This window comes from Limanda limanda, chromosome 23, assembly GCF_963576545.1.
Source record: "Limanda limanda chromosome 23, fLimLim1.1, whole genome shotgun sequence".
In the NCBI taxonomy this organism is placed as follows: Eukaryota; Metazoa; Chordata; class Actinopteri; order Pleuronectiformes; family Pleuronectidae; genus Limanda; species Limanda limanda.
Genome location: NC_083658.1, coordinates 6,715,308 through 6,739,577, shown reverse-complemented (window position 1 = coordinate 6,739,577; position 24,270 = coordinate 6,715,308). Strand labels below are relative to the sequence as shown.

General features: G+C 45.5%; 3 protein-coding genes across 3 annotated transcripts; 1 reads left to right on the top strand and 2 right to left on the bottom strand.

Annotated features, from left to right (window-relative positions):
- Positions 1–721: 721 nt before the first annotated feature.
- Positions 722–4,814, bottom strand: ccdc14 (coiled-coil domain containing 14). Its single transcript, XM_061067376.1, has 10 exons — positions 4,791–4,814; positions 3,839–3,894; positions 3,670–3,742; positions 3,484–3,556; positions 2,193–2,696; positions 1,909–2,047; positions 1,744–1,814; positions 1,514–1,657; positions 1,270–1,372; positions 722–1,186 (listed from the first exon to the last, which is right to left on the bottom strand). The coding sequence occupies exons 1-10, from the start codon at positions 4,812–4,814 to the stop codon at positions 766–768; spliced, it is 1,608 nt and encodes a 535-aa protein (XP_060923359.1). The 3' UTR covers positions 722–765.
- A 990-nt stretch (positions 4,815–5,804) lies between these two features.
- On the bottom strand, positions 5,805–10,423 carry ddx4 (DEAD (Asp-Glu-Ala-Asp) box polypeptide 4). The gene is made up of 21 exons (XM_061066858.1): positions 10,403–10,423; positions 10,280–10,328; positions 10,092–10,139; positions 9,963–10,013; positions 9,682–9,702; positions 9,215–9,268; positions 8,824–8,868; positions 8,692–8,724; positions 8,564–8,602; positions 8,451–8,483; positions 8,329–8,364; positions 8,194–8,238; positions 7,964–8,106; positions 7,527–7,679; positions 7,300–7,454; positions 7,066–7,195; positions 6,819–6,985; positions 6,570–6,715; positions 6,388–6,487; positions 6,047–6,317; positions 5,805–5,948 (listed from the first exon to the last, which is right to left on the bottom strand). The coding sequence occupies exons 1-21, from the start codon at positions 10,421–10,423 to the stop codon at positions 5,805–5,807; spliced, it is 1,884 nt and encodes a 627-aa protein (XP_060922841.1).
- Positions 10,424–13,418: 2,995 nt separating this feature from the next.
- LOC132996553 (ubiquitin-protein ligase E3A) lies at positions 13,419–22,821 on the top strand. The gene is made up of 11 exons (XM_061066848.1): positions 13,419–13,512; positions 14,168–14,212; positions 14,797–15,101; positions 15,205–16,457; positions 16,571–16,715; positions 17,117–17,322; positions 17,415–17,579; positions 17,731–17,886; positions 17,983–18,056; positions 18,234–18,377; positions 18,862–22,821. Coding segments are annotated over exons 2-11 (2,571 nt in total). The 5' UTR covers positions 13,419–13,512; positions 14,168–14,210; the 3' UTR covers positions 18,983–22,821.
- The last annotated feature ends 1,449 nt before the right edge of the window (positions 22,822–24,270 follow it).

Genomic DNA, 24,270 nt, shown 5'->3' with positions numbered 1-24,270 from the left:
TCCAGGGTTTTTGTAAGAGTTGACCTGGGACTCGGTATCTAAAGTCCTGTCCTCGTCGTGGGGCTGCCAGGTCCGTGAAACCAACAACCAATCAGACAGCTTGGATTTGGAAGGTTTCACACACACGATTTCCTATTTTATTCCACATTTACAACGTTGATTATTTTTTTTTTGTTAGTGTACTGCTACCGCTGGCTGGTTTTTTCATTATTAAGAGCTATTTAGTTTGATTGTATGCCGTTTTGTGTGTGTGTGTCTGTGTGTGTGTACGGTGGTCAAGGTGTGTAGGTTGAGGCTGTCCTCTCTGAATTTGCCGTCCTTCAGTCGGTGAGGAGCAACCACACGGGAAACTGAAAACCTCCCAGCTCGCCTCGATCCACCAAAGGGAATGTGTTTGCATTAATTTGAAAAATCATTGGTTTGTTGTATTTATACTTTAGAGCAGGTGAATGTACTGTCATTTTTTTATAAAGGATACTGTTTGTTGGGACATGTTGGGAAACTGCACTAAGTGCCAAAGGCTGTTTTATACTCGTTCTGGTTTAGCCTCTTTTCCTATTAAAACTTTTTTGCAGTTTGATAAAAAAAATATTGACGTGAGTGAGTTTGTTCTTTTACAAATGTGTCCATCACAGCCAGGAAAAATACTGTCAAAAAAAGCTTTATTTCTTATCTTAAATATCACCTCAAATAATACATTATTAAAAAGAGCAAAGTGCAGGTTACAGCAGTTCTTGATGAGAGAGCAGCTCACGTAACAGCTCGTCACCGCCTCAGATCCAGCTGCATCGTCTTCTGCAGACTGGCGATGCTGGCGTCCAGAGCGGCGAGGCCGTCCCTGAACGCCGCCTCATCCCTGGTGTCGAAGGTCGACCCGGATCTCATGCTGCAGTCGGACCACAGAGACTCCACCTCGCAGTGGGACTCGGTGGCGTTCAGCCGCCGCCCGCATGGCTCCGCCTCCCTCAGACGCTGGGACTGGTCGGTCCGAGGGGCTGGGGCGTTTGAAGGTTTGTCTGGGCTGCTTCTCTCCCTGTCTGCGACCACGTGCTCGGCGTGGGCGGGGTCAAACCGGTCGAGAGACATCAGGTACTGGGTGACGCGCTCGTTGGAGGAGTGGTGGGGCGTCGTCGGAAGAGACTCGACAACTGTAGAACAATCTGATGACCCCTGACTCTGAAGCATCCTGAAACAGACGAGACGTAGAGAAGAGAATCATAGAATCCATTGCCCATGACTCAGCACTGATATCACACATCAAACACGCACCTCTTCAAGTTCTCTATCTCCTCCAGTCCTTGTTGAGCAAGGGACGCCAACTCGCTCTTCTGTCGCTCCGTGTCCACCAGCCGGCTTCGAGTTGCTTCCAGCTCTGCACACAAACACACACATCAGCACAATAAAAGCACACGTATCAGGCATCTCCCTCACGTCAGCCACTATCAGGTGAATCTATTTTGTCTGGTATATCTAAACGTTGCTGGTAGGACGAACACGGAGGAGATCACAGAACCTGTCCTGACGGCCGCGCTCTCTGCCTCCCGCCCTCTCAGCTGGCTCTGCGTGTCCTGGAGATCCCTCCGGAGCTCGGCGAGGTCGTGCTGCAGCTCTCGCAGCCGGCACTGAGCTGTGGTCACCTCCTCCTGCAGGATGGTCACTGTGGAGACACACGGGTCAGATTAGTCACTATACCCCCTTGACTCCCCATCTGTGATCGTGACAGAGAACCCACACACAAATCACCTTCTGAGTTACTCTCCGTGTCCTGTTGTCTCTCTTTCTCCATCAGCTGCTGGTTCAGGATCCTCACGCGCCTGACACACAGAGACCCACAGTTTAATGGAGCCTACTTATGTGAGGAAACACACAAAAACTCAAGAGTCGGTGAGGGTCCGTGTGTTGCTAAACCTGCGGAGCTGAAGGTTTTGGTCGTGCAGCGACGACGGGTCTGCAGCGCTCTCAGTGTGGATGTTCAAACCACCGTCATTCAGCAGTGGTGAGGACACAGCCTGCTCCAGGTGGTGGAGCAGCCTCTCTGCTACACTGCCTGCACACACACACCGAACACACACACACACACAGTGGATAAGCTGTCAGCTGTAACATCTCTCTCTCTGGGTTAGAGTGTAATCACCACTAGACAGACAGGCTGAGTCTAAATGTGTGGATTTCAGGATGTGTACTACAGTTACCTTGTCCAGTGATCAGAGCCTTGAGTTCTCCCAGCAAATACTGAACCATCTTCTCCTTCTCGTCTTCTCCTGCGCTGCACATTTCCCTGCTGTGTGCGTCCTGAGGAACTTCCTGCACCGGACCGGGTTCCAGACGCATGTCCGACACCTTCGCGGTACAACTGTGTGTGTATGAGGGGGGGTGTCCGACGGCTGCATCCGTGGCAGCGCGTTGGGTGTCGGTGTCTCTCACCGGGACAAACTCCTGCTCGTCACTGGACGGGCACTCTGTCTGACCAGGAGGAGGCTGAGAGGACGACTGGTGCACCGACAGGAGGACGGAGGTGTGGGGCGGAGGGGTGGAGGCCTGGGGAGGAGGGGCGGAGGGGGAGTGGTGGGCTTTGGTGTGAACTCGCCTCAGAGTCGGATGCAGCTTCACCCCCGAGTGTGCAGCCGGGGTGGGGGACTGGGGGGTTGGAGCAGAGCTGCCTGCTCCACGCTGGCCTGACGGAGGATTCTTGTGCACTGGAGGTGGAGAGAAGAGAAATGAGTCAAAGTTGTGAGAGGACTGGGGAACCCACTGGTTTCTAAAGCATCACCACTGACCTTTCTGCTCCTGTCTGGTCCCAAGGTTAAACTGTCAGAACACACTCACACACACATCTCCTTATTATATACCAACCCACTGTCCATCCCTTTACTGGCTTTACCCCATGCACGGATTTTACCACTACTTATCCTTAAATATTTATATATTCATATTTGTATATATTTTTGTTGCTTTTTATATATATATATATATATATATATATATATATATATATATATATATATATATATATATATATATATATATATATATATATTTTTTTTTTTTAGTGTACTTTCCACTCCAGCAGCACAAGAACACTTCCCTACCGGACACTGACACAATCACATCATTGCATCCCATTCCTGTATCTGTATATATATTCTCCGTATGTGATTTATGTATGTATGTCAGTGAGGTGTTTTAAGTGTTTACTGTATAAGCTACTGGATGTTCTAAATTTCCCTCGGGATTAATAAAGTATCCATCTATCTATCTATCTATCTACCTGTCTTTTTAAGTACTTTCTTCATGGGCTTCTTCCCCAGTGAGGTGGGAGGTCTGGATTTGGCTGCTCCACACGTCCCTGCTCCATGAAGTCTTGGGGATGCTTCTACAAACACACACACACACACACACACAAACACACACACAGTGTCATAATGACAGAATAGGATTTCTATACTTGACTAACACCCATCAGATTAATGAAACTCCTCCGACCTGTGGTGTCAGCCTGAAGGATGCCGCTGAGCAAGGCAGCACAGCGGTCCAGACCCTGGTGGAGGTTGGTGACCTGAGAGAAGAGGACACAGCTGTGAGCATCACATCTGTACCGACTCCGTGCTTTTCATTATCCGTTCTCTCTCATGTCTCCTTTATTGTTGCAGATCCACTCACTCCTCTCACCTGCTCCTCTGGGTCTGTGGAGTACAGGGAGTAGGCCGGCTCGGGGGGGCGGGCAGGCGGCCCCGGATTCACTCTGAAAACACAAGTAAAACAACATGTGCTGTCGGTGCACTGAGGATGAAGAGTAAAACGTCAAAATAAAATTCAAAGAAAGGGCCGACGTGCTCACTGTCGTCTGGGCGGCTGAACTTTGGCTCCTCCCATCAGCCTCCCTGATGTCACCGCCTGCCAATCACAAGCCATACATTTCAAACTGAGTCTTACTAGTTCAGTGCAGGTGAGACACTGAGGAATTTCGAAACACAGTAGACACCACCCTCCAGCTTACGAGTGGTTGAACTAGATATATGATTTAATGATATTTAATGTGTCATGCAAAAGGTGTGCCCCGCCTAGGGCAAGACACCACGGTTTCAAAAAAGAGAGAGTACAAAAAAAGAGAAAGCAGAGACTAGCAGCAACAAACACTGTTGTCAGGGATTTTATTTAATCTAACTTTTCAGTGCCAGAGGAAGGATTCCTGTTTTTAGCAGAGACCCCTTGATAAATTTGCTGCAACATAAGATTCAGTGTCATAAGTTACACAGTTAGTCATTTTAGTTTCTTTAAATTCAGCAAAAAACTTCCATCTAGTTGTGTTGAAACTGCATGATAAATTATAGCTCTGCATATATTGTATTTCTGCTCTTTAGCACATGGAGAATCTTGTGATTGACTCTTATTGATCAACTAGTCAATTTGCATTAAATAAAATAGTTTTCCTAAATTTCAATGATCCTATTTGCTGTTAATGCAGACAGTGTTTATTGTATTTTTAACCCCAGGCGGCTCATGAAGTGTCCCTTCACCCAGCCCTACATCCCATAATGTGAGTTTACAACCAGCAAATTCACTATATTATTGAAAGTGGACGGATTTAAACATGCAAGTCCCGGTCATGGGATTTTTGTATGTTATAGATACGTTTGGCCTTCATCATTTTACTGATAACAAGTAGAAAGTAAACACACAGACTCTTTAATCCTCGTCAGTGGTGTTGACAGCGGTCTGTCGTCACTACTGACACACGAGTAGCAAGTGTTAGCATCCAGAGGCACTGACAGTTAGCTCTGTTAGCTCACCTTGTGTTTAGCTGTAGCTTTCATGGTGAACGACGCTTCCTGTTCCAGCTGCTGTTCCCTTCATCCACGGCTCTGCTCCGTGCCCGCAGCTTCCGGTTGGTTTCAAAATTGGAAACATGCAGTCAGCCAATCACAGGGGAGGAATGCGTGGGCGGAGCTAAAGAAAGCAGGAAGCTGTAGTTCCGTTGGTTAAAAAAAACGTGCGTCTGTGACCAAGTGATTCACGAACAGCTCAGACTTAACGTCACTTCCTGTAATGCGTTTTATCCGTTGTTCATTCCACGTTAACTCAGTACTGCAGTACGCATGCGCCACACTGGCAGTGGCTATGGAGACACCGCCAGGCCTTTCTTCAATTATATTTTTTCCAGAAATCAAATACCATTTTTAGAATATTAAACATTCTTTATTGGAACAACGTAGTGTTACAATAGATTCAATATTGTATTTAAATTATAACCATGCAAATACAAATGAGCCCTCAGATAGTCTGTCCCAACATGACAGCTGAGTGACAACATCAGTGCTGAGGGATGGAATGTTCAGAAACTTTTAGTTTACATTTGTTTCATGTTAAATTAGTTACGTTGAGCATGAAGACTCAAAGAAATGTTTTCATTCTAATTAGAAATGGATCAATAAGAACACCTTTGATCAGTTGAACTTGTTTAAGTCTTAGCTTGGAACACAATCACATGCAAGTTACAATTAAAACATAATAAAACATAACATAACATAATAAAACAAAACAAAAGCTCTCCACAACATGCACAACAAAACGCTCAGGAGAGATAACCAGGTCAACAGGTTTCTCAAATGCAAGCTGATTAGCAAATTAGAACAGGTCAGATGTGTGGGAGGCTGCGCTGCACCAGGTCCTTCTACCCCCAGTTCTCCTCTGCATCACCACCCGCTGGCACCTGGCTCTGCACTGCGCTGTCCTGAGAGAATCCTCCGCCGGGACCCTGAGGACAGAGGACAAAGTGAGTACACTGAGGACATACAGCCACACTCTCAAAGATTATGAAACTGAAAAGTCGGGCCTGATACCTTTCTGGAGTCTGTAGTGGCAAAGTTCCTCTTCTGAGAGCTGAAATCATTGCTACCGGGAGCATTGAACGCATGCTCCTCCAACCACGGGGGCACGACTTGCTGGGCCTGTAATTCCAGATCATACACAGACAATAAGGGCCAACACTGTACGTCAAGTCCACCCACTTGTGATGCACAACCTCTGTACTGCGATGCCATCTTACCTTGGACAGGATTGTAACCAATGAGCGAGCCAACTGTCCATCTACACCTGGGTCGAAGAAGGCCACAGCCTTCCCAGTGTTACCACAGCGGCCAGTTCTCCCAATACGGTGAACATACTCGTCAACGTTGCTGGGAAGGTCATAGTTCACCACATGCTGCACATCTGGAATATCCAGACCGCGTGCAGCTACGGAGGTCGCGACGAGGACTGGACAGGTGCCAGAGCGGAAGTCACTCAGGGCCATCTCTCGCTCGCGCTGCTCACGGTCACTGCCAGACAACACCACACGTTAACCCTGTACATTAAAACAAACTATAGAGTCCTGAACACGTCACCTACCCGTGTATGCTGGTGGTTGGAATTTGCTCCTGGCACAAGTAAGCAGCAATAAAATCTGCTTGTCTCTTTGTCTCCACAAACACCAGGGTGCGCTCCGTTCCTGCAAGCACACCAGGATCACTGATCAACACCAGAAGAGACAAATTCCTCCCATCATTCGTAAGCCGCCAGAGATAAATTACCTGTGGCCTTCAGGAGGTCAAAGAGCTGATCCCTCTTGGCGAACTTGGTAACCTCAATAAAGGTCTGCTCTACATCAGTGCAGGCTCCGCCCACCACACCCACAGCTAAGAACAGGTAGTCTGGCCTGAGGAAATCAGCTGCCATCCTGTAAAAAAACATGCTTTAGGATTCATAGATACAAACCAACAATCCAGCTCACGTAGAGAACAAGTAAAGCAGTAAAAGTTGCAGCTGATTGGGGTCCAGACCTCTGGATGTCCTCAGGGAACGTGGCACTGAACATCAGAGTGTGACGGTTCTCTTTGGTTGGCATTCCAGGCGAGCCCACCAGACGGCGCATGTCCGGCTCAAAGCCCATGTCCAACATGCGGTCAGCCTCATCCATAACCAAGTACCGCAGCTTCTCCAACCCTACCTGAAGCACAGACATTGACCACTTATGTGTCTGAGACCTTAGCTGAAGACAGAAGAACTGAAAAATCTTAATTCATTTACCTTCCCTCGTCCAATCATGTCCAACAGTCTTCCTGGTGTTCCACACACTATATTGCATCCGTTTAAGATGTCTCTTATTTGGTGTCCAGTACTGACTCCACCATAAACAACCACTGGACGCACACATGTCCTGCAACATTCAACAAGCCAGGAAAAATGCATCGTTTCATTCATTAATGTGTGTTGGTGGCAATTGTAGCGTTAAATAATTGTTTATCAAAATCTGAACTATACCCAAAGGCAAACTTCCTGGCCTCCAGGTATATCTGGCAGATGAGCTCCCTGGTCGGGGCCACAATGATGGCTTCAGGCTCCTGCACCTCACTGAAGCGACTGGCTGCCACACCGTCGGCCATCAGCTGCTGCAGGATGGGGAGGAGAAACGCAGCCTGGTGGAGGGAGGACACATTAAAGCTCCGTCCACACTTACAGTTCAGGGGGTCAATTCACTCTCATCTCACCGTTTTACCAGATCCAGTCTGGGCACAGGCCATGAGATCTCTGCCAGAAGAGATGATTGGTATGCCGTGCTTCTGCACAGGGGTCGGCTTCAGGTAACCAGATTTCTTGACGTTTCTTGCCAGGGATTCGCACAAGTGTGCCTCTTCAAAAGTCTGAGCAGAACACATAAAACAAACCAGCTTCACGATTAATGATTTAAGATTAAATTATTTGATATCCATTCAGTTTAGACTTTGTTTGCTGTATCTTTAGCCTTTACTGTATCAGGGTGGCAAAGAGGCATTCATCTGCTGGTTAACAAGACATTTTGCACCTGTGTTGATCTGTTGACCCTTTTTTTTTTAAATCAAACTTATATTGTCTTTTAACTGTTGATTTTGTTAAATAAACCCGTTATCAGTTATTAGAATTTAATCAAATGATTAGCACTTCTTACCATGATTGCCTGCGGTGGGTTGGTCCCACTGATTTCCACCGTAATGTCATCATACTTGTCAAAGTTGATGCCTTTTTCATAGTGGGCAAAAACAGCCTCTTCCGCCTCAGAGAGAGTTGGTGGAATGTAAGTGACCCTAGGTCCTGAGGGTGAAAAGACATTCAACAGGTGGAGAAATCAAACTGCTGGACTGTTACAATACATTTACAGGGAAACCTTCATCAACTTACTTTCCTCCTCAGTTGGATCCGTCTGTTCTGAATCTCCACGTTCACCTGTATCTCACACACACACACACTCACATCAGTGAAATGTTTAAAACTATATTAAGCAAATTATGGAGAAAGAAAGAACACTGATGTAACCTTGAGAAAAGATTGCTTCATCTTTTCCACGGTAGCCTGCACACACAAATCACCCAATATTAACAAACATGAATAAAAAATATACATCACTTTAACAAAAAGTTTAATGATTGCTCACTTACCTCCTCCAAGTCCTCCTCTGCCACCCTGGTCACCTTCAACAAATCATCAAGTATTAATATATAACTATATGACTTAAACAATAACATATTTAAACAGGGGTTGAATCAAATACCTTGTCTGAAGCCGCCTCCTCTTCCTCCTCTAAATCCTACTCATGACATACAGTGATGAAATGAAACAGTCACATATGGTGGATAAAATTTAGTGTGTATGTAGTTGGTGCTTAACAAAAAACAATACACTTGCCACTTTCACCCGTTCTGTCATCGTCTCCTGTAAAATCAAGATAGTTCACATTATTTTTAAGCTCTTTAGGAGGACTTCAAATTGATCTGATTCCAAGTTTCCTCTGATCCAAACATAAAAAATTACCTGTCCCTTCACCTCGGTCCCCTCTGCCAAACCCTCGGCCACGTCCTGGTAAAATAAACATGAATTCATGAACAATTTCAAAATAATTCACTTGTTCTTTGAAGTCCACCAAGCTCACGCATCATCATCCTTGCTCTTCAAAGTTTGATTTGATGGATGACTTCTATAGATTGAAGTTTTAGAGCCACCTTTCAGGCCTGCAGGGGACTTGTGTCTGATATTTAACCCGTTTTCAGAAGCGTCAAACTTCTGTTCTCAAAACCGAAAGTTATTGTAATTATTCACTATTGATAAGTTTTGGTCTTGTAGGATTTTACATTTTGTTTAGAAAACTCAAATCTGAGGCAGAGCAATACATTCTTAAAAGTGGGTTGATTAGTTTGTGTTTCACCTCTCCCTCTGAAACCACCCCTCGTGTCTCCTGTGCTGTTCCAGCTGTTGCCATCTATAAAAAAGCAAATCTGAGAATCAGTAGCATTCAGGCCTGAGCTAACATTTGGGGCTAACAAGGCTGCACAATGCACAGCTCTTAATGATTTTTTTTTAGAAATATGAGAGTGTCCTGTCATTCTGGTACGGTTGTCAGAAAAGTAATAATGAATCAGAGCGGCTCAAACACACAAAATAAAAAAAGGATTAAAACTGTTAACTGGTTTTAATTGTCTATAATTCACATTACAGGCCATTGTATGCCCTGCAACATGAGAAATAAAACATTTGACATCCAAACTAGTATTAAGCTTGTGAGTTGGAAAATCACATCCGAGGTGCTATGCTGCCACCTTGTGGTAGAAAACGGCAAAACAGCAAATGGCAGCTCCAATCAAGCTGAACAATGTGACTGCTACTGGTACTCACCACTTCCATTCTCATCCCCACCTTAAACAAAAGAAAGGGCAAAGAAGCTAGTTAATTTCTCTCCACAGTAGTAATGGAGCTCAAGTCCTCCTACTCAGGGATTCTATTATCATGTCCACACAATACCATGTTACCACATTCCTGATGTATGGATCTGATTGTGTAGAAGCACCTATTGAGCTGCCTAGTTTTGTGTCTTCCTTCACAAGTTAAGTTGTCTTATGATTAGTCAGTCAACTAACATTCTTCTACTTATTCAATAACATGTGATAAACGGGCACCTGAGGAAAAGGATCCTGAGAATCCTCCTCGTCTTCCTCTTCCACCGCGGCCTGGAGAGAAACACAAAACAAATATCTATCCATGTTCCCAGGGTAGAGATAATCACTGCTCATTCTTTATTCAATTACCTTGTCCAAATCCTCCTTTGTCCCCATTCCAGGAGTCTCCTTTTGGGGCTAAAAATAGTAAGATCATTTGTAATAATGCATTATTTTAGCTTGATAACAGAGAAGTCAAAAAAGCCAGAACTAGTCATTTTTACAGGTTCAACGTGGATGTGAAACTGGATCAGTGAATAACATTAGAGTGAACAGACCTTCACTTGATGCCTGGCTGGGGGGTGCATCACAAGCTCCAGTCGTTTCCTACAATCAGGGGTAAATGTTGGTCGGGCTATGGAGTTCTTCTTCTTTGGTACTTTGTGAGTAAACTGACTTACCTTTTCATCCCACTCGTCCATTTTTGTTCACCGATTGTCCTGGCAAATAATCAATCTGCAGAAATTATAATTAAAGAAATGTACAAAAAAAAATCTTTAAGTACACTGTAACACTGATTTGCATAGGGCGTGTAGCTAGCTGCCTTTCGTTAGCGACATTTGAAAAGATCAGTGAAGTTACCGAAATACCGCGAGATTTCCATGAGCAGCGAGATCAGCCAGCCTCGTGGTTTTTTAGCTAACCCACGTTAAGCTAACCCACTTTAAGCTAAATCTACGAATTCAAACTGTGGGCGAAAAATATTTAACAGGTGGTGTTCTCGCCCGGTTCTTTCTCCTTATTCAATAAACCTGCGACCCCAAAAAAAACTTTCATTTCACTAAACTAAGCTAGCCCACGTGGAGCTAACCCCATTGCTCCCGTTAGCTTGCTAGCTTGATGGCTAATAGCCCCCGCACACACGAAGAGCGGGTCAAGCACCTGCTCCATGATGGAACCAACGAAAAGTTCAGTGATCTTCAGCAGATTACGAAAAAATACGCAGAAGTGACGCTAAGTAAAATTAGCTGACGTGGCACTTATAGCAAAAGACAGCGAAATACGAATTAGTGTTTCACGAACTAAAAGCGGGACGTATAATGAAAGTAAACGTATAATTAAAGTAGATGAATAATTAATCTACCAAATGTCGTCAATGATGATGATGATGGTCGATGATGGTCAGTGGTGGTCAGTGGTGCCGGTGGTCGTGCCTCCTGCAGTCGGTGCAGCTCAGCTCGCTGTTCTCTTCTGTGGACGGGACCGTGTGCAACGCGTGATCAGCCACAGGTGCACTTGGTTACCAGTTCCGCTGTTCCCGCCTCCTCCCTCCTCCAACGGGTCTGTTTCCGAATAACAAATTAAAAGTCAATTCTACCGCAAACTAAACACACTGTTGTGTCCGATGGTTGTAGCCAACGTGTAGGACTCGCGTTGATTTGCGTTTTGCTCGCTTGCTAAACACCTCCCGAGTGAAGTGTCCCACTTTCTTACTGATCAACCCAATTTTCCTTTATTTTGTAAAAATGTTTTAATGGCACCCATGACAAGTTCCTTAACTAAATAAAATGTATACACACATATATCATTTCATACATCTGAATTAGATTAATTACTGTTGTTCACTTGATTTACATTTGTTAAATAAAGTTCTTGAAGCTTGTGGGTTGAGGACAGAAATAATGACATACTATCCTGTGACACAAATTGTGATCTATGAATGTGGGCTGTACAGATCAAATTTGATTGATTGATTGATTGATTGATTGATTGATTGATTGATTGATTGATTGATTGATTGATTGATTGATTGATTAAAAAAAAAAGCATAACTCTATCGGCAGTGCTCTTCTACCAAAATAATAAAATCTCACCTTAAAGCTCAGTCTACAGAAGCCCTAGTTAAATGTATTTCTCAATCAACAACTGATGGATGACATGAACACTCATGTATACGTGGAAGCCTATTTCTGCATTTGTTTTGTGCTTTATAAATGCTTTATCCTGAATTAGATTTTGAGTAAAAAATAAATAAATGAACGTAGGTGTTCGGGGAAACTGGAATAAAACTATTATGTGATGATCCAGCTCTTGCTTATGTCACATTCCTACTCTGATTGCAGGGTAAAATATGTGTGGCCCTCTCTCTCATTAACGTTGCCCATGCCTGGAGTATGTAATCTGCACACGTTATGTAGTGCAAAGGCACTGGGAACAATGGGATCTATGGGGCTTCTGTAGCAGGAAACAGTGAACATTGAGATGCATAGATAGATAGATAGATAGATAGATAGATAGATAGATAGATAGATAGATAGATAGATAGATAGATAGATAGATAGATAGATAGATAGATAGATAGATAGATAGATAGATAGATAGATAGATAGATAGATAGATAGATAGATAGATAGATAGATAGATAGATAGATAGATAGATAGATAGATAACTTTATTCATCCCCGAAGGGAAATTAAGTCGTCATAGCAGCCGGTATATTTGAATACAATACAATACAATACAATAGAATAAAATAAAAAATATTGAGGTAGAAAGAATAAAAACAGAAACACAAGATAAATAGGTAGATAAGGTGCAGTGGCAAGATGATGGTAATAATACTGATGATATGATGGTAATGTTATTGTTAGACAGTATATAAAAATAGTACAGTATATATAGTATATAATATAACATAATATATATTTATATATGATAGTAATTATACCAATATAATAGCAGTATATAGTTATAATGGCAGCAACAGTATATATAATAATAATAGTAATACAATAATAATAATTATAACATGTACACATGTATAAATATGTGTATATAGACTATACAAAGAATATACAGAGTATGATATAATATATATAGTAGAGGTATTAATATAAGTATTTGACTATAAAATAGATAATATAATATACTATGAGTGTAAGAATATGTAGACAGAGTGTGCAAAAGATAATATTATTGTATAAAATGATGTATAATATCAATATGGTTTATATTAACACATATCACATATGATGTGAAGTAAGTGTATATTGAGCGGAGTGTTGTACAGGGCACACAGTGCAAGGAGACAGGTCATTTAGTGCAGTTCTGTGATGGTGGCTCTGACAGAGGGAGATGAGTTGTACAGTCAGTGCAAACAGTGAACATTGAGATGCATACACATACTCCATCCATTCCACAGTGGGGGGGTGTTGTCAGGAGCCCACTGGATGTGACTGTGCAGCCATGATGCTGTGATGAACTTTGAGAGTCCAGGTCCTGGCAGCACCGCGATCCACTTCCTCTCCGCCGGGTCTTGTGGCCGGGCCGCAGTGCATTGTGGGACGCGGGCCGACGGTGAAGTCAAGATGGCTGTGGACCTGAAGCAGGGTGAAGAGCCTGCAGTAGAAAGGCCCTGAATGAAGTTTCACACCGAACATCTGTCGTCGTCGCCGCTGGAGAAGTCCTAACCGACCCCCGGACCCGGACTCTTACGTGTGCAGACCCGCAGCAGGATCACACGGACCACGGAGGAGGAAGTCTCGTATGAATCCCGACGAGCAGGAGGAGTGTGAGTGTGCGCCACCACAGGCCGAGGCCAGCCCGGCAGGAGGAGCCCATATGCGGGGAGGCCGGGAGGAGAGAGCCGGGGCTGCCGGGGCTGCTAGGAGGGAGCTAGCTAGCTAACCTAGCTGCTGCTGCTAGCTGCGTGGAGGCTGTTGCTCCGTTGTTTTTATATATAAATATTAAGGCAAAGCTCCCAGTTAGGCACGGGTTGGTTTAAGAATAATTAAATCGTGGCTGGTTTGGAAACGCCAGCTTTTTGCATGGGTAATATTTGTGCTCAGGCTAGCGGGCTTGCTACGTTAGCATGCTAAGTCAGCGTTAGGTTAGGATGTGCAGGGACCTGACGTTTCTCCTGCCTCCCTGTTCTGTTTGTTGCATTCAATCCTGTGCTGTGGGCTCTGTGCTTTGTCAGTCAGCCACAGGGTTCACTTACTGGTCATGATGGTTTTGCATAAATCTATAGAAACCTCACTGATTATGACCCCTAATCTCAACCAGGGCAACCTGGTGGTTTCCAGCCACAAGCCTCAGATGTGGCTGTGTAGCCAGCATGTCATTTCACTACTGTATTGCTTGTGATGCAGTTTCTAGGTTCACACATGCCCTGATTCACCAGTGCATCACATTGTACCAACTGTTATTGTCTGTCTACCAATCAGAGAATACGAGGAGCCTGAAATAGAAAACCCAGAAGCAAGCCGAATGTAAGTCCTTTTCGTTTTCTACTCGTATTAACACTGTTGTTGTTATAATAAGCATGTACCCGATGAAGCATATGCACCAGACTGTCGGATCAATCCTGCTGCAGCGCTGGCTTTGCTTTACCTTGAATAGTTTGAAGATCGTCTGAATTATTCAAACGTCGTAGTTCAGTCTCCCCTGGAAGTAAATTTTTGCCATTAACCCGTTCACACCCACATTTATACAGTCGATCTATGTGCTGCACGTTGTCACACATCCCTCACACACTGTCGACACATTTGGGGTTCAGCATCTTGCCCAACGAAGGGGGGGGTGGGGATCGAACAAACCGTCTTGTTTGTGGCCGACCCGCCCTTTCTCCTGAGCCACAGCAGCCGTTCTCTCACATGGGAGCTAATTAGCCTTCTTAGACTTGTAAGTGGTGTTTGCCTCATTAAAAAAAAAGTTAAATCTCCAATATAGCTGACTTGGCTCCTAAAGTTCGCATATTTAGTCCAAGCACAGGTTCATCCTACGTCCAATTTGCCGTGATGAGTGAATTGAAGTCCCGCTGTTCTAACTTTTTGTGTCTCCCCTCCGAACGCAGGAAGCGAGCGGCTGCCAAGCATCTAATAGAGCGCTATTACCACCAGTTAACGGAGGGCTGTGGGAATGAGACATGCTCCAACTCGTGGTGTGCCTCGTCCGTCGGCTTCAACCGCATGGATAACAATGCGGCGGCGGTCAAGGCCCTGGAGCTCTACAAGGTCAACGCCAAGCTATGTGACCCCCACCCCTCGAAGAAGGGCACTGCCTCGGCCTACCTGGAGAGCAGCGCCCGCAGCAACTCGGCCTGCCTCAACCGGAAGATGAACCATAAAGACGTCCACTCTGTACGGGACAATTTCAAAGGTGAGTTCGTGCACAACATGAGTGAAATTTGTCATTCCTTCCATTCCGATTGTTTGGTTTTCATTTTCCTTTTTAACAATGCAACGTGTGATTCTGTGTGCAGATGTGAATTACCTGACAGAGGAGAAAGTCTATGAGATCTTGGACATCTGCGGAGAGAAGGAGGATTATTCGCCTCTGATCCGGGTGCTGGGTCGGGTGTTCTCCAGCGCCGAGGGCCTGGTGGAGAGCTTCAGGAGATCCAAGCCTCACACCAAGGAGGAGCTCAAGTCCCTTCAAGGCAAAGACGAGGACAAGGACGAGGATGAGAAGGAGGCTGCCGCCTGCTCTGCCACAGCCATGGAGGACGACTCCCCGGCCTCCTCCTCCTCCTCGAGGCTGGGTGAGGGCTCTTCAGAGAAAAACGACGTCCAGAAGCTGGCCCCGGACGAGGTGTCGGTGGACATCGAAGCCGTGCGCCGGGTCTACGAACGCCTCCTGTCCAACGAGAAGATTGAAGCCGCCTTCCTGAACGCACTGGTCTACCTCTCACCCAACGTAGAGTGCGACCTGACGTACCACAATGTGTATTCACGAGACCCGAACTACCTTAACCTGTTTGTTATCGTGATGGAGAACAGCAACCTCCACAGCCCAGAGTACCTGGAGATCGCCCTCCCGCAGTTCTGCAAGGCCATGAGCAAACTCCCGCTGCCAGCACAGGCCAAGCTGGCCCGCCTGTGGGCGCACTACAGCGCCGAGCAGATCCGGCGCATGGTGGAGACCTTCCAGCAGCTCATCACCTACAAGGTGATCAGCAACGAGTTCAACAGCCGCAACCTGGTCAACGACGACGACGCGGTGGTGGCGTCCACCAAGTGCTTGAAGATCGTCTACTATGCAAACGTGCTGGGCGGCGACCTGGACATGGAGCACAACGAGGAAGAGGACGAGGAGCCCATCCCCGAGTCCAGCGAGCTCACGCTGCAAGAGCTGCTGGGCGAGGAGCGGCGGAACAAGAAGGGCCCGCGGGTGGACCCCCTGGAGACGGAGCTGGGGATCCGCACCAACGACTGCCGGCGGCCGCTCATCCCCTTCGAGGAGTTTGTCAACGAGCCCCTGAACGAGGTGCTGGAGATGGACAAGGACTACACTTTCTTTAAGGTCGAAACCGAAAACAAGTTCTCCTTCATGACGTGTCCCTTCATCCTGAATCCCGTCACCAAGAACCTGGGCCTGTACTACGACAACCGCATCCGCATGTACAGCGAGCGGCGTATCACGGTGCTCTACAGCCTGGTGCAGGGCCAGCAGCTCAACCCCTACCTGCGGCTCAAAGTGCGCCGAGACCACATCATCGACGACGCCTTGGTCAGGGTACGTGTGAGCAAGTTCAATACAACACATGAAATGCATTGCTTCCTTTTTAATCATTGTGGTTTGGCTCGAGGCTCATTTCGCTGATCTTGTTTTTTCTTTTGACTCCGTAGTTGGAAATGATAGCGATGGAGAATCCTGCAGACTTGAAGAAGCAGCTGTACGTGGAGTTTGAAGGAGAGCAAGGTGTTGATGAAGGAGGCGTTTCCAAAGAGTTTTTCCAGCTGGTGGTGGAGGAAATCTTCAACCCAGATATTGGTAAGAAAACACACCACAATCAGTAGTTGGTAAAGTTCAGTGTAGAAACCACACGCCAAAAGCCCCTGACAGACGATCTGAACATTGTGTTTGTTTGCACGCCGCTGACACTTCCTGTCAAAGATGTGAGAAGAACTTTTTCAGCTGAGCTTTCACTCATGTATCAGATTGGATGAAGGAGCTGATAGCTTCACAAATTTCCATTGTGTATAAATGTCATAACTGTAGTGAAATCTGAATTCACTCTATGGTGAGCTAACCAGTAACAATACCTTTCCAGGTCAGAGGCTTGAACTGTAATCATTTTCTTGTTACAGCTTTAAAACCCCTGAGTACCATTCTAGGTAATGATTTCAGATCTGCTCACAGAAACTCATTTATTTCCTTTTTACCTCTTGCAGGCATGTTCACATACGATGAGCGCACCAAAATGTTCTGGTTCAACCCGTCCTCTCTTGAAAACGAGGGCCAGTACACTCTGATCGGCATCGTCCTCGGTCTGGCAATCTATAACAACTGTATCCTGGATGTCCACTTCCCCATGGTGGTCTACAGGAAGCTGATGGGCAAGAAAGGAACGTTCAGGGACCTGGCCGACGCCAACCCGGTGAGAAATGACGTGGTCACGCAGTTCAAGTTGCAGCCATGTTTGAAACCTGATAAGAAATGCTTACTATGAACTGTGCTTGTGTCGGGAAGGTTCTGCACCAGAGCCTGAAGGAGCTGATGGAGTACGAGGGCAGCGTGGAGGAGGACATGATGATCACTTTCCAGATTTCCGAGACCGACCTGTATGGGAACCCACTCATGTATGATTTAAGGGAAAACGGGGATAAGATTCCAGTCACGAATGAAAACAGAAAGGTGAGAGAAAAAGACAATCTTTCATGCAGTGAATGTGCAAACTGTGGCAAATATTCAAAATCCACTAGGTTAAAAAGGGGGAATTTAACTATGAAAGGTTAAATCCCCTGTCAGCATTTTAAAATGGAAATGAACTGTGTTGTTGTCGCAGGAGTTTGTGGCGCAGTATGCAGAGTACATGCTGAACAAAAGTGTGGAGAAGCAGTTCAAAGCCTTCAGGAGAGGTTTCCACATGGTCACCAACGAGTCGCCGCTCAAATACCTGTTCAGACCAGAGGAAATCGAGCTGCTCATCTGCGGAAGCAGGGTGAGAGATTTTCTGTTCAACCACAGATTTGATTATGTTTTTATATTTGTTTTAATGCTTCATTAACATCTATTTTGTCTCTGTCATGTGCTGCAGAACCTGGACTTCCTAGCACTTGAAGAAACGACAGAATATGACGGCGGTTACAACAGAGATTCTCGAATCATCAAGTAAGAATATATGTGTGACAGTGTGTTACTGAGTGTGTGAGAGGGAGAAAGAATTTCAAGCAATGGTCAGGATTACCTGGCCAAAATATCGTGTAGTGTGAAATATTCTCTAGGTTTAATCCTCTTGTGTACATTGCCCACACTCTAACCTGTCCTGTGTGTGTGTCTGCATCGCAGGGAGTTCTGGGAGACGTTGCACTCGTTCGGGGAGGACCAGAAGCGTCTCTTCCTGCAGTTCACCACCGGCACGGACCGAGCACCTGTGGGCGGACTGGGCAAGCTGAAGATGATCATCGCCAAGAACGGCCCTGACACAGACAGGTGAGCTGCGGGAATATTAATGCGACACACTTCTTCCTTTTTTTTTTTTCTCCTTAAATTGTTCCATTAGCTGCATCACTCTGTTCCACTGGTTTTTCAATCACTTCACTGCATTTAATTAAAACTAATGGAGCCTTTCCCAAATCCGCAATCAAGGGAATAACTGAACCTGACTGACTTGCTCTTATTAGACGCCTTAGGCCAATCGTGCTGAGGGAAATGTTCAAAACCGACCTGCATGAAGAGCACACACTAGTGAAAACATCACTAGGATTTTTTTATACTCAATTCCTGCTAAAGGCTTGAAGCTTTTTCCAATGTCCAAGATGATCTTGTGCTCTTAATTTGTCTGTTTTGAAGAGTGATATGATTTCCTCTGTTTTTCACGTTGCCTTTGAGCACACTTGGAATAGAGATCATGCATGCGTGTCCCAGTCTTGTCTGTGTGAGAGGGAAACTGACCCGCTGTGTCTCGTCCCCTCAGGTTACCGACGTCTCACACCTGCTTCAACGTGCTGCTGCTGCCCGAGTACAACGACGTGGAGAAGCTGCGAGAGAGACTGCTGAAAGCCATCACCTACGCCAAAGGGTTTGGCATGCTCTGAGCCCCCCGCTCCACACACTCGGCAAAAGGGACTCCTTCTCAGCAAGCCCCCTCCCCCCCGCCCCGCCCGGCCCTTCCTTTATCAGACACGATCCCACCGGTGACAAAGACCGACAAAGAGTACGTTCCCGAGGAAAAGCAAGTCAATAATACGAGAGGAGACACGGCTCCGATAGAGCGCTCTGGTAGTTCTTCTGCTGTGCCTGCATCATCCCTCATCAGTCAGTGTGAGCACAGAGACCTCCTGATCAAAGCCCCCCCCCCCCCCCCCACACACACACACACACACACACATCCACATTAAGTGAATGTGCCGCAGCCTCCCCTTCTGTCTTTTTTTTTTCTATGTACAGAGAGGATCAGTTTCCTTATTATTTATTTGAAGGCAAAAATGGGTGATTATTTGTTTATTTTTTTTCATGCCTGCCTGTTTCTACCCTACTTGTGGAAAGGGATAGAGGTTAATATTAAACTATGTAAATTTAGGACGATACATTAACAAGTCAATATAAAAAACCCTGTATTGAACAAAAAGCTGTTAGTGTAGCCCTGAGGTCACGGAGCGCTGACAGAGGAAATCTAGTTCTAGAATAGTCCTGAATACAAAGTATTGTATCCCCCAGTGAGGAGAAGAGCTCTCGCTGACCACTCCACTCACAGCTGTCACTTGTTGTTTCTACCAAGGTAAGAAATTTGGAAATATTCTGTCATTTGCTCCAAATTGGCATTATACCATAGCAATTTTTCTGTTTTTGTTTTGGGACTTTAATATCTTTTTGGGGAGGGGGGGGAGCGGACAACGCAGGTTAGATCCAAACCTTGTCAGAGCTGTGTAAGTGCACTTAGACATTTTCAGAATGTTTGTTCTTTGGCCACAGGTCGCCACGATTGTTTGAGGCATTTTTATTTCCATGTCTTCCTGTGTTGACAATTCTAACTAAAATTAAAAAAACGAAAAATCGCAGTATTTATATACCAGTGGGGTTGGAGCTGTGATGGCGTATCGTGCATGCTCTGGAGGATGCACACATGTAAACCAGTCACCGATGATGTTCTCAGATTAAGACCTAGAGCTCTTCTTGTGCCAACCTATAGTCCCATCCTAGGTGAAACCCCAGTGAGCACTTTTGTGTTGTCTGTTTCTGTCTCAGTCTTGTGTGAGTGGACAGCTCACACTGCGGCCTCTGTTGCGGCCTCACAGTGTAACTCCAGTGCATCTCTCATACAGTCGGGGGGGCGGTGTGTACGAGAGGACACGTCTGCAGACCGTTTCACCGTCACTGACGAGCTTCTCTACCGTGTAATCTTTAGTCCACCGGACCCAGATCTCTGGCTTTGGTTACACCTGTCATATTATCACCTGGCAGCATCACGGGGGGGGGGAAGTGCGGTCACGCCACCAGCCACAGATCCCAGTACGGGCTGGACGGCCCTGTGATCGGACACTGGGCCCATGAGGACACCAGTCTGAGCCGAATCTGAGCAAAGTGATTGTTCCGTCCAAACTGCAGAGAAGGGTCAGTCCACCCTGAAGCCCCACAAATGTCCCATCAGCCCCTCCTCAGCTGTTAGACCCACAGTCGTAATGTGTCGAGCTGTGGTTTGATCTGCGCTTATGAGAGGGGGGGGGGGCAACATTTAAAGGAACAGCGACGTTTTGATTGACTGCGCTCGATGAATTCTAATGTGATATCTCCTTTGAGTCCACTCGAGGCCAAACGGTCAAACCTCGCTCCGTAGAACAAGAGGAAGAATGCCGTCACGTTCATGTTGTGTAGTTTTAGTTTTAATGGATACACAAAGGGGAGGGTACCTGTGTGTCCCCCCCCACCCCACCCCTCTGTACACAGAGACAACACTGCTGTGGATTGTCTTCTGTGACTCCGGGGAGACGGTACTGTGTGATCCCCATTTCAGTTTGGATCTTTCATTGAGAATGAAAACAGGTGTAACCACTGTCGATGAAGAAGTCGTTTTTGTGTGTTTTGTCAACATGAGTTGGAATATCAGCTGTGAAATCAACCCCCCCCCTCAAAGAACAGGCAGACATTTTCTTTATTCTTTTATAATTCTGTTTGTTCACTTAATTGGGCTGTAATTTTTCTTTATTTTCGACCTCTGCTATTTTCAAACGGGCAAGCAACACATGTCGTCAGACGCCCCCTGCTGGGCTTTAAATGACTCGACAGTTGAACCAAGGTATTTAAACCACTTATTAGGAAGAGAGAGAAATCTAAGTGGACCCAACTGAAATATCAGTTCATTGAATTGTTGAATCGTGCACATACAGTAACTCTGGGTTTGTACATTGTTTCAAAGACGGTCCTCTGCACAAATCTTCTTTTTTTTTTTTAGCTCATTTACTAAAAAGGATATATACCCAGATCTGTTCCAAGCACAAGCTGTGTTCTTGAAATCCAAATTTTTGTTTTCCAGAGTTCAAATCATTCAGTAGAAATTGAGACTCAACGTAACCCATCGCATCAAGGTGCAGCCAGTCTTCACTCAAACTTGAGACGGATCACAAAGCTCAAGCACAATGTAATAAATGTAATCTAGTGGTATAAAGAAAGTCACGGTCAGTTAAATATGGTTTTACTTCCAAATAAGTGGTTGAGATCATTTGGGTGAACTGTGGATAAATGCATGTGGCTGTAATGCTTTCGAACAGTCCCCCCCCCCCCCCATGAGGTGGTTCAGGTTTTATGTCACGGTCTGCTCACCAGCTTCTCTAAACTTTCAACCACAGCTCACTGTCCTTATCAGTAAATGAAGCCGGCTCATCCGGTCAAGTCACAGGATACCAGGTGGTCATACGTGGGGGGGGAGGAGTGTAACCCCAGCCTCTGTTCAGAGATGGTTCACCAACGTCCTTGATCTTTCTCGGTGTCAACTTCGAGGACCATCCAGAAGTCAAAGATCAGTGGAGAGGCAGGGCTTTCCATTTCTCCCTCGTAACCAGCCGCCTGTTATCATGTGACCCGTTTGATTTCATCCCAGCAAACTCCATCCACTGATGAAACCCAGGAGATGTGGTTGAAAGGCCGGGGAAATTGCTAAATGGACCTTCAGTTAAGATTTCTTAGGATAATTTAATGAACGTTTCCTTGAACAGAACCTTGTTCAAAGTGTAACCTTGTTGAAAGCATCAGTTTTCAGGGGAGGGGATTTCTGTGGTGGTGGGTGGGAGGTTGAATCTGTCCTGTGAATCAAGACTACCTGATACTTTGAATCTCTGCTCAGCCTTTAGGGAGGGGGGGTGACGGCACTCTGCAGCACGCCACTGAACCACGGTGCTCAGACCGCCGCCGACACCACAACCCTGAGCCATTCTTTGTGTTCCATTGCTCTTTATTTTGTTCGTGGTCACGGTTTCAACCAGAACTGGGCGAAAACGATGTTGGAAACTTTCCTTCCCTTATTGTTCTGTTCTGAGACGGTGGACAAACACTGGACTGTGTTGCAGAATCACCTCAGCACTGTAGTAAACTTTGCTCATGTTGTTCTTAAGTAAACCTCAATCAGGTGGAAGGTTCAAACTAAGTTTTAAGGATGAGTTCCAACAGTTATCGAGCCCAGATCTGGTTTCAGCTGTTTTAACATTACTCTGTCCCTCCGTTTTGTAATGCTGAAGATGCTGCTCACCTGGGCTCCGGAGCCTTGTGAAGGTCAAAGGTGAGAGGGCAACCCGATCTTGGAAAGGGGAGCGGTTTTCTGGTGAATTGGTTTTACTCGACAGTTCCAAACAGTTTCTAAAAAGATAAAGGCTAAACTGATGAAAGGCTAAAAGTATTCAGTGTTGTGAAAACATGCTAAATAAAGATGACTGCTTTTTTCCAACCTGTGTCGCTGTCGATCCCTGATTTGAAATTATTTCTGCTGGATAAACTGAAAGATTAACATCAGGCATATTAAGTGTATGTTACAACGAAATCTGACATGATGGAATAACTAACCAACAAGTGAAATAAACCCAAACTATTGCTGAAAAGTAAGATTATGTTATCTAAAATAGAAAATGCCCGCAAATGTGAATAAAGGTTTGTCCTTATCCAGCCTTAAAGGACATCAAGGAATGGACAAATCAGACCAGTGTACATCGTAAAAGAAGTCATTCAAATTTTATTATGATCATTTGAAAATGAAGTTACAAGCTGAGCATTTTCACATTTGGTTTCTGGAATGTTGAAGGTGTGACTTCAAATCTACTCATTTCAAACTGGTCTAGAAAAACAGACCCATCTTATGCTCTTATTTAAAAGTGTCACTTTAAAGCAGGGGTGCCCACACTTTATAGGCTTGTGAGCTACTCTTGAAATGACCAGCTCAACACGATCTACCCCCCCCCCACGCACGTACCACTTCTGTTTTCTTGCGCCAGGAAACACACTGAAAAATGATTTTAAACGATATTGATAACATATTTTGTATGACATAAATGATTAAATATGCATCCCATAGTTTGTATTCCCCTTCTGTTGTCCTGGAGATTTAATTTGACCAATTTTACCAATCACATTATTAAATGTCCCCCTCTGCCCAGCCACAAGCAGTCATATAGATAAAAAGAGAGAGAGAGAGGGGGGGGGGGGGGGGGCTACGTATTCTCCACATAGGTTTGAGTGGAGAATACGTAATTTACCCTCCACACCCGACATAGCAAACAGCGGAGAAGTTCTTGAAGATGGATGATATTAAATTAATAATTTAAGTGGAGAAGTACAGTGAGTTGTATGATCCTCAGCACATATGAGACAAAGAAGACACATGTTGGGCTGTGTTGCAGTTAATGTTGGAGCAACAAGTAAGTATATGCTTGAAAAAAATTATTAAATGCCGTTTTTACTGCAGGCTGATAACAGCAAAAGTATGTGATATTATTAGCGTGGCGCTTCAGCGTCCGGTGTGAACAGCAAAGCGCCGGCGCTCTAGGGATTAGCGCGGCGCGCTTCGGCGTCGCTTCCGCATCCGTTTTGAACCCGGCGTGACGAGCAGTCCGCCGCGTTGACGTTTGCAACATCGTCCAGGGCGGGGGGCGTGGCGGCGGCGGCAGGGGCGGCGGCGGCGGCGGCGACGGCAAAAAAAAAAAAAAGTGGGTTCGTGCGCCGGAGCGTCCACGTGACTGCCCTTTGTCCAGTCGCGATCGACCCACACTGCCTTCGCGATCGACCGGTCGATCGCGATCGACGTATTGGGCACCCCTGCTTTAAAGAATCCATGCTACAAATAGGACAAACTGAAAGTACAATACATTTTTCATGGTGGTAATCTTAACAGTATTCTTGTCAA

Bases quoted from the DNA above. Each gene is read 5' to 3' on its own strand.
- ccdc14 (XM_061067376.1), bottom strand. From the start codon at position 4,814: ATGAAAGCTACAGCTAAACACAAG. The intron at 2,048-2,192 runs GTAACTGTAGTA...GTGTGTGTGCAG, and splicing joins GGCTCTGATCACTGGACAAG to GCAGTGTAGCAGAGAGGCTG. The intron at 1,658-1,743 runs GTGATTTGTGTG...GTGTCTCCACAG, and splicing joins CACGGAGAGTAACTCAGAAG to TGACCATCCTGCAGGAGGAG.
- ddx4 (XM_061066858.1), bottom strand. From the start codon at position 10,423: ATGGACGAGTGGGATGAAAAG. The intron at 8,869-9,214 runs GTGAAACACAAA...TTATTTTACCAG, and splicing joins GGGTGGTTTCAGAGGGAGAG to GACGTGGCCGAGGGTTTGGC. The intron at 7,455-7,526 runs GTGAGATGAGAG...TCCCTCCACCAG, and splicing joins AGACTGGATCTGGTAAAACG to GCTGCGTTTCTCCTCCCCAT.
- LOC132996553 (XM_061066848.1), top strand. The intron at 17,580-17,730 runs GTGAGAGAAAAA...TTGTTGTCGCAG, and splicing joins TCACGAATGAAAACAGAAAG to GAGTTTGTGGCGCAGTATGC. The intron at 18,378-18,861 runs GTGAGCTGCGGG...TCGTCCCCTCAG, and splicing joins AACGGCCCTGACACAGACAG to GTTACCGACGTCTCACACCT.